At 41.6% G+C, this 9,255-nt stretch overlaps 1 protein-coding gene across 1 annotated transcript; it reads right to left on the bottom strand.

The window, feature by feature from the left end:
• Positions 1–5,627: 5,627 nt before the first annotated feature.
• Positions 5,628–8,830, bottom strand: CRYAB (crystallin alpha B). The gene is made up of 3 exons (XM_070426065.1): positions 8,462–8,830; positions 7,222–7,344; positions 5,628–5,975 (listed from the first exon to the last, which is right to left on the bottom strand). Exons 1-3 carry the CDS (start codon positions 8,660–8,662, stop codon positions 5,772–5,774), a joined length of 528 nt encoding a protein of 175 aa, XP_070282166.1. The 5' UTR covers positions 8,663–8,830; the 3' UTR covers positions 5,628–5,771.
• Positions 8,831–9,255: the final 425 nt, after the last annotated feature.

Below are 9,255 nucleotides of genomic sequence, written 5' to 3'. Positions count from 1 at the left end.
TATCCTATAAACTTACTGAATGCTATTAGTAGTTCTAATAGTTTGTTGATTATGTGGCAGTTGTTTTGGCAGATGATTATATAATTTACAAATAATGGCAGTTTCACCCTTCTCTTCTAATTTTTACACCTTATTTTTCTTCTATTGTAGTATCAGCTAGAACTTTTCATGGCAAGTTAAATATTGGGAGTGATAGTGAGCACCTTTATCTTGCTCAGGATAGTAAAAATGATCCATTGAAATTTTCTTTGATAAATATAATGATTGCTTTAGATTTTTGTAATATAATGTGTACCAAGCTAAGGAAACTCCCTAGTATTCCTGGATTGTTAACAGGACAGGGATTGTTTTCCCCCTGTAAATATGGGGGTGGACCCATACTTACTTTGAGATAACTATAAGATTTATTTTCTGCCCTAACCAGTTTGGCTCAGTGGATAGAGCATTGGCCTACGGACTAAAAGGTCCCAGGTTCGATTCTGATCAAGGGCATATACCTAGGTTGCGGGCACATCCCCAGTAGGAGGTATGAAGGAGGCAGCTGATCGATGTTTCTAACTCTTTACTCCTCTCCTTTCCTCTCTGTAAAAAATCAATAAAAAATATATTTTTTAAAAAAGATTTATTTTCTTATACTCTATTAATGTAATAAATTACATTGAGGTTTTTTTCAATATTGCTATCCTTGCCATGGAACACTTTACTTTGAGTGATAACTAAAATTATGAGTTAACAGCTAGTTATTTCTACTCAATCAGCCATTACTCCATTATTTTTTTAAAATCTTTATTGTTGAAAGTATTACATATGTCCCCCATTTTCCCCTATTGATCTCTCCTAGTCCGCCACCACCCCCCGTCCCAGGCCTTCACCATCCTATTGTCTATGTCCATGGGTTATGCATATATGCATACAAATTCTTTGGTTGATCTCTTTCCACCCACCCACCCTCCCCTGCCTTCCCTCTGAAATTCCGCAATCTGTTCTATGCTTCTGTGTCTCTGGATCTATTTTGTTCATCAGTTTATTTTGTTCATTAGATTTCACATATGAGTGAGATCATGTGATACTTGTCTTTCTCTGACTGGCTTATTTCGCTCAGCATAATACTCTCCATGTCCCTCCATGCTGTCTCAAAGGTTAAGAGATTCTTCTTTTTTACTGCTGCATAGTTTTCCATGGTGTAAATGTACCATAGCTTTTTTATCCAGTCATCTACTGATGGGCACTTGGGCTGTTTCCAGATCTTAGCTATTGTAAATTGTGCTGCTATGAACATAGGGGTGCATACATTCTTTATGATTGGTATTTTGGATTTCTTAGGATATATTTCTAGAAGTGGGATCACTGGGTCAAATGGCAGTTCCATATTTAATTTTTTTAAGGAAACTCCATAATTGTTTCCATAATGATGGCACAAGTATACATTTCCACCAGCAGTGTACTAGGGTTCCCTTTTCTCCACATCTTCGCCAGTACTTGTTATTTATTGATTTATTGATGGTAGCCATTCTGACTGGTGTAAAGTGATACCTCATTGTTGTTTTAATTTGCATGATGATCAGTAACTTTAAGCATTTTTTCATGTCTCTTGGCCCTCTGTATGTCCACTTTGGAGAAGTGACTATTTAGGTCCTTTGCCTATTTTTTAATTAGATTGTTTGTCTTCCTTTTGTTAAGTTGTATGAGTTCCTTATATATTTTAGATATTAACTCTTTATCAAATGTATCATTGCCAAATATGTTCTCCCATACAGTGGGCTCCCTTTTTGTTTTGTTGATGGTTTTCCTGTGCAGAAGCTTTTTATTTTGATGTAGTCCCATTTGTTTGTTTTCTCTTTAGTTTCCTTTGCCCTGGGAGATGTATCAGATACTGGGCAGGATAAATAAAATTAAATATGCACCTAGAAATATCACTGTGACAATTCAAAACAATAAAGATAATGAGAAAATCTTATTGCTATGGGAGATGTCTGAGATTTTGCTGCCTATGGTTTCTTCTAGGATTTGTATGGTTTCCCAACTTACATTTAAGTCTTTTATCATTTTGAGTTTATTCTTGTGTATGGTGTGAGTTGGTGGTCTAGTTTCATTTTTTTGCATGTATCTGTCCAATTTTCCCAACACCATTTATTAAAGAGACTGTCTTGTCTCCACTGTATGTTCTTGCCTCACTCCATTATCTTTTTTTAGAATATATTTTTATTGATTTCAGAGAGGAAGAAAAAACGAGAGAGATAGAAACACCAATGATGAGAGAGAATCATTGATCGGCTGCCTCCTGTATTCTCCACATTGGGAATGGAGCCTACAACCCGAGTATGTGCCCTGACCAGGAATTGAACTGTGACCTCCTGGTTCATAGGTCAACGCTCAACCACTGAGCCATGCCAGCTGGGCCACTCCATTATCCTTTTCTTTTTTTCCCCCACTCCATTATCTTTTGATATTTATTAATGCTGAGAAGTCTGCTGTCAATCTAGTTGTAATTAATTCATAATTAATATATCTTTTTCACCTCATATATTTTAAGATTTTCTCATTATCCTTATTGTTTTGAATTGTCACAGTGATATTTCTAGGTGCATATTTAGTTTTATTTATCCTGCCCAGTATCTGAGTGCTCACATCTCTCTTCAATTCTAAAAAATCTCTTCAAATAATGCTTTATCATTTTTTCCATTAATTCTTCTAAATCACCCCTTTGGATATATATTGGAGTCTTTCATTCTTTCTTCCATGTATCTTAACTGTTCTAATTTTATTTTAATTATCTTTTCCCCCCCAACTTGCTGCATTCTGAGTGAATTCCTCAGCTATCTTTAAATTTGTAAATGTGAAAATTTGTCCCTTGTAGCATTTATAACATCAACTAATTTTTGATATATTTAAAAAGTTCTTTATCATATCCATATGTTTTTTAAATTTCTGCTTTTTATTTAATATTTATTGCTCTTTTCAAATTAAGTTATTCCTTAATTTTTCTTTTTGTTGATTTTATTGTTGCCTGTTTTGTTTTTCAAAATAGGACAAATAACTCCTTGATTTCTGGTTTTGACAACTGTGTGAACTTATGTAATATACTAGAGGCCCGGTGCATGAAAATTCATGCACTGGAGGGAGGTCCCCTCTCAAAGTCCAGGAGCCCTCAGGGGCGCGAGGTGACCTGGCGATCAGGGGAAGTCAATGCCCCCATCACACCTCTGCTGCTGCCACTGCCGGCAACACAAGCTTCGGCCAGCCCTGGTTATTTGAGCCTCGGGCAGCTGCCATCCAAGGCTTGCCTATGCCTCAGGCTGGCCCTGGGCAGCTGGGCAGCTGACATCTGAGGCACAGGCAAGGCTCTGGCTGGCCCTAGGCAGCTGGGGGGGGCTGAGGTGACGGGGGGACTCTGGAGGCAGGCTCCCAGAAGGGCTGAGGGGACTGGGTGTCACCATCTTGTGGCTGTGGGCACTGCCATCTTTGAGGGTGTGGCAGTCAGTTAGCATATTCCCTCCTTATTAGATAGGATAATATTACAAATAAGAATGAATGGTTAAGATACATAAAAGAGAATTATTGAATTCACCAAGATATGGAACACATTAGGAGGGGAAAATATTGAAACTAAAGATTACAAACACAGTTGTAGGTATGTTGAATTTGTGGGCCTTAGGGAATTCAAGTGGACATATTTAAAAAGCCGTTGGACATGTCATTTCAGTTCTCCTGGTGACGCACTTGGCACAGGAATATGCAAGCACACAGGTGAGAGTTGAAGGTATGGGAGTTAATAGTATAATCTAGGCTTATCAAAAAGAAGGGAATGGAAAAGCCAACAGTAGAACCATTGGAAAGACAAACTTAAATGATTCACAGAAAAAGATGAGCTAATAAGAGAGACAGAGAAGTGGTCAGAAAGGGGGAGAAAAATGTGTTTAGCACAATGTCACAGAAACCAAGAGAATGAAGTTTAAAGAAGAAAGAGGTGGGTGGTCAAATGGATTATCAGAATGATCTATTAGATTTAGCAAAACTTTCACTTTCATAAATAGTTTCAGGAAAGGGATAGATCAAAAAGTAAATAGGGGACAGTCTTTTTAACAAGATAGAATAATAAGTTCATGTTTGATGCAATCCCTTTGTTCCTAACACATAGCAGTGGTAGAGTGTTTTAAAGTAGAAAAGATAAATAACAATATGGGCAAAATTAGTAACAAAATGTTTAAATAAACAAAAACAAAATTCAGGAGAATGCGCATTTGGCCTCTAGGTCTAGAAGCAGACAGTAGCAGCTAAGAGTTTCCCTTCTACAGACTAACAGTGCTCAATCCAAGATGAAAAAAGAAACCAGCTCATTGCTTAAAGCCAGGAGGCTGTGATGGGATTTTTCCATTTGTGAAAGAAAATGGAAAAATCCTGTCTATCAAACTTCTGAGGGGCTTTGTTGAATAGAAACTCTGGGCTTAGTGAGGCGGGAAGACTCAGACATAGCATGATGATTACACATTTACATAAGCTATCTGTGGCTCCATGATAGTATTCAATATGATAGCAGGACAGCAGCCCCACTCATCATTATAAAACCTGGCTTAGAACTGGGGGAAATGTAGAAAATGAAGTGGAGGCAAGTGCAAATCTATGAGCCCAGAGTTAGAGAAAGAAAGGAAGAAAAACATTTATGCCAGATTACCTACACAGGGCCACTTCTCATTCATTGAATCAGAAGTTTAGATTCACAGAAGTGAAATGAAGATGTTTTTGTAGAGTAACATATTTTTGTTTAAGTTAAATAATAGAATCACTTGTTAATCAGTTATTCATTATAATTCTAAAACTTAACTTTTTTTATAGTGGGTCATTGAATTGGAAATTTTCCAGTCTTAGTTTTAATAGGTATTTGCCAGATAATTTAGGACTATACCTGAGATGCGTGTTTGGTGCTGATCACCCAAGTCCTTCTTATTTCCTTTGTGAATCAGCTGAAGGCAATGCTTAACTGCAGGAAAATATCAAATAACTTTGGGGACACCATCTCTCCTCCCTAGTGACATGATTAATTTCAGAGATGTTCTAAGGCCTTTTATGTATTGTTATCCAGAGTTCATTCAGATTTGTTGTTGGAATTGAGGGCCAAAATCAAAGAGGGAGAAGAGAGAAGAACTGATATTCCTTGAAATCTACCAAGAACTTTATCTATTTTTTCTCCTTAATTTACTCCTTTACAAAAAGTGTACATATCAGCCCAACTGGTGTGGCTCAGTGTTTGAGTGTCACCTATGAACCAGGAGGTCACAATTCGATTCCCAGTCAGGACACATGCGTGGGTTGTGGGCTCGATGCCCAGTTGTGGGGATTCAAGAGGTAGCCGATCAATGATTCTCTCTCATAATTAATGTTTCTATCTCTCTCCCCCTCTCCCTTCCTTTCTAAAATCAATAAAAACATTATTTGTTAAAAAGTGTACAAATCAGTACCCCATGTTTTAAATGAAAGACCGAAAGACCAGAAAGGTTAAGTGACTTACTAAATTTATACCATTCTGACTCTAATATCCCTTGAGCCCCCTAGATCATAATGTGATGAATAAATGGACCTGCTGTATTTTTCCAATAAAAAAACCATATGAACATTCAAGCACAAGGCAGTTATCTGTTGCTGAATGATATTTTATTAGCTTAATAATTTGGGCCTGCCCTTAGCATTAATAAGCTTCAGCACTAGTCGCAAGAGTTTTAGTCACTGGTGAGGAAACTTTCTCGTTTTAAAAAATTCAATTAGAGAAAGGGCATCTACTTCTTGGAGGCTGCAGTGAGAGAAGGCCTCTCTTCGCGAGTGATGGGAATGGTGCGCTCAGGGCCAGAGGCCTGTTTCCTTGGTCCATTCACACTGAGGACCCCATCAGAGGACAGGGATGAGGTGATGGCAAGAGGGTCCACATCTGCTGGGATCCGGTATTTCCTGTGGAACTCCCGGGAAATGAAACCATGTTCATCCTAATCCAAGAGAAGGAGGAAAGAGGCAGAGAGATGAGAACAGGAAAAAGCAGCACTTGCTTAGAACTCACATGTTCCCCTTCCCCTTTTAGGTGGGACCAATGCTATGGCAACATGAGAGAAAGTTTTTCTATTTGGTGCTAAGATGAAGTTGTCTAGGTGGTCACTCCTTCAACGAGAATCTGAGAAATCTGAAACAGGCAAAGCCTCACAGCTCTCAAACCCTAAGGCGTGGATATGCTTAGAGATATTTCCCAAAGGTTTAGGTCAATGTTTGTTGGGCCTACACGTTTTGGAATATTATCGACATTGAAGATCTAAGTGCCTGAGAAAGCTCAGATATTGTTCTGACTCTTCAGGAATGTCCCAGAATGTTCCAGACCAATAGGACTGCTGCTATTAAAAAAGAAAAAAAAAGATTCCATCCAGGGAGACTATGACCCAAACTTAGGTTATATACACAAAATGGAAAGAGCCTGAGGACTTCAAACTATACTGTTTATTGTACAAGGCTCCAAGTTATCACTAATTGGTAAAAAACAAACTTATTGAAACACCCTCCTGGAAAGTAATGAGAAGCTGGCTATTCCATTCTTCAGAATTCTACTAAACCTGCTGAATCTCAAGTATTTATACAGACAGGCTCTCAACAGGTTTCCGTCTGTGCTCCAGGGTATTAGGGGCTGAGTACAGCTCTGGAACTGAGGCAAACCAAGTAGTTCACTGTTAAGATGGGCTAAAGAGAAGAGGATTCCAGAACATCAAAAGTCCCAAACTCAAGTGCCTTCAGAGTGCATGCAGTTAATGTAATTAGGTGTCCGACAAGCACTATGCCTAAATCAGTGCTACTCAACCTAGACTGCACATTACAATGACCTAGGGGCTTTTTAAAATGCTGATGCCTCTGTCCCATCCCTAAAAATTCTGATTTAATTGGTCTGAGATGCGCCTTAGCACTGGAATTTTTTAAAATTCCCCTTGTGATTCTAATGTGACCACAGTTGAGAACCATTGGCTTAAATGGGAAGTGAACATCCCATCTATCCTATCTAAGGCAATCAAATAAAATTAAAGCAAACAACAAAGATCACTTCTCTGGCCAAAACAATAACAATACCAGGTCTATCCCTGTTTCCAGACCCTGATGGCCTAGGCCTGGAGTGTTGCCAGCCTCAGAGGCTGATGGCAGCGTCTGGCACATAGTATGTGCTGAATGAATGAACAGAAGAGAAAACAAGCTACACACCTGGCGCTCTTCATGTTTGCCGTGCACCTCAATCACATCTCCCAGCACCTTGACCTTGAGTTCTTCTGGGGAGAAGTGCTTCACATCCAGGTTGACAGAGAATCTGTCTTTCTCCAGACGCATCTAGAAACAGCAAGGTGGGAGAAAGGGGTCGGAGAAATAATGGTCAGAATGTGGATTATTAGTGCAGTCTCATCATTCTGCTTTCTTCCCAGGTAGTTTATCCTCCTCTTTTTGGCTAAACATCCCTTTTTGAATAAACATGGCTCTGTGGTGCAGGGGAGCCACCATAGTGGTACCCAAGGCACATCACTTGGTCATTGGACCCAAACTTTATTTACAGGGACAGGGAAGAAGACAGGCCACCCAGGGGACCAATCACAAGGATGGGTCTGGGCATGGCTTCTGCTGCCTCTCTGACCCCAGTGCCTGGCCTTGTCATTTGTCTGGGAGACAAAGGCCCCTTCTTCTTGCTCAGGTCTCTGCCAAGTTTCCCACCCACTCAATCTGGAATGTTCTGCTGGCCCTGATTGTCCTTCCAAAGCCCTTGCCCACTCAGCTCCTGTTTACTCACACTTGGATATTTTTAAAACCGTGCTATCAGTGACAACTTCTGTCAACCTTACGTGCTCACCCGGTTTTCCCACCCTCTTAGGACAAGTAAGGGTCCCAAGACTGGACCTACATTCTTTTCTCTTTAGGCTCGGACCCAGGCTGGTGCCTGACACAGCCCTGAGAAACTGGGGAAATCTTAGGAGAGGAAATAAGGAAGGAAATCGTGGTTGCTGTCTCCAGCTCTACACAGTGGGGATGGAAAGCTCAGGACGGGGTAGTGCTGTCTCCTGGCTCTGAAACATGAAATGATAAAAGTTTCAGGAGTATGAGTATTAGAAGTGGTAAGCAAAGGAGTCTGCAGGCAGCTCTTTCCTTGCAGATCTTTATGAACCAAACCAGAAAGAGGCACCCTACTTAAAAGTTAGGGGATAAAAGAGTGTCTTCCTAGCACATGGGAAAAATGTAATAAGTGGGATACAGAGGAGCATCAAAGACAAACAGGTGACTGGGGGAGAAACTAGCAACTTCATCTTTCTTCACTGCAGGGTACACAAGTGCCTAAAAGACTTAAGACACTTAGACATAGCGTCCCCTCTGACCAGATTCAGACAGAGGAAAAGGAGAGCAGATGGAAATGTTTCCAGAAGGTTCTGGAAACTCTCCTGCCTGTGGAGGGGAGGCTTACCTCTGAGAGCCCCGTGTCAATCCAGCTGGGTGCCCGCAGGAACGACGGTGGCCGGAGGTAGAAGGGGCTCAGGGAAGTAGAAGTCGGGAAGAGGTCAGACTCCAGCAGGTGCTCTCCAAAGAACTGGTCGAAGAGGCGGCTGGGGGAGTGGAAAGGGAAGAAGGGGCGGCGGATCCAGGGGTGGTGGATGGCGATGTCCATGGCGGCTGGTGAGTGTCGGGGTCAGCTGGCTGGTCAGCTCCTTCAGCTGCAGCTGCAGCCAGCCCCTTATATACGCAGCCTTGTGAAGCTTCTGGAATGATGATGTCAGGGGTTTTATTATCCAGCTCACCGCCCGTTCATGGAGACTTGTGATCAGGATTTGGCAGTGTGACACATACCCAGTACTCACTGAGCTAAGAAAAGAGAAATATAAACACGCCTGGCCTGTCCAGTGACTTGTCCTGGACTTGTTTCACTAGCTTTCTGTCCACACCCAGTGGCACCCTCCCCTCACCGTTTGGGAAACGGTCAGGAATTCCAAGCAGGCGGGCGGCCCCTCCTCCTCTCCAGCCAGCCTGCCAGCCAGGGGACCCAGGCCAGCAACTATCTTGGGCCTGGGCAGGAACTGGAATCTTCCTTGGCTGGGCCCCAGCGACCTTAACTCTTTGTGGGTCCCTGGAGGGGAGCAGCGATTGCATGCCACTGGCAGGCATCTGTGTGGTCCTCAAGGTTGACCTGGGTTCTGGTGGGGACCCCCGACATGAATCTGGGCAGAAAGACCCCTCACCACATACCAGAAGGGGGTTGGGGGT

The sequence above is a fragment of the Myotis yumanensis genome, unplaced genomic scaffold (genome assembly GCF_028538775.1).
Source record: "Myotis yumanensis isolate MYYU_CA2020_CCGP unplaced genomic scaffold, mMyoYum1.0.hap1 SCAF_10, whole genome shotgun sequence".
In the NCBI taxonomy this organism is placed as follows: Eukaryota; Metazoa; Chordata; class Mammalia; order Chiroptera; family Vespertilionidae; genus Myotis; species Myotis yumanensis.
The sequence above is the reverse complement of the archived record's forward strand: the minus strand, read 5'-3'. Positions and strand labels throughout refer to the sequence as shown.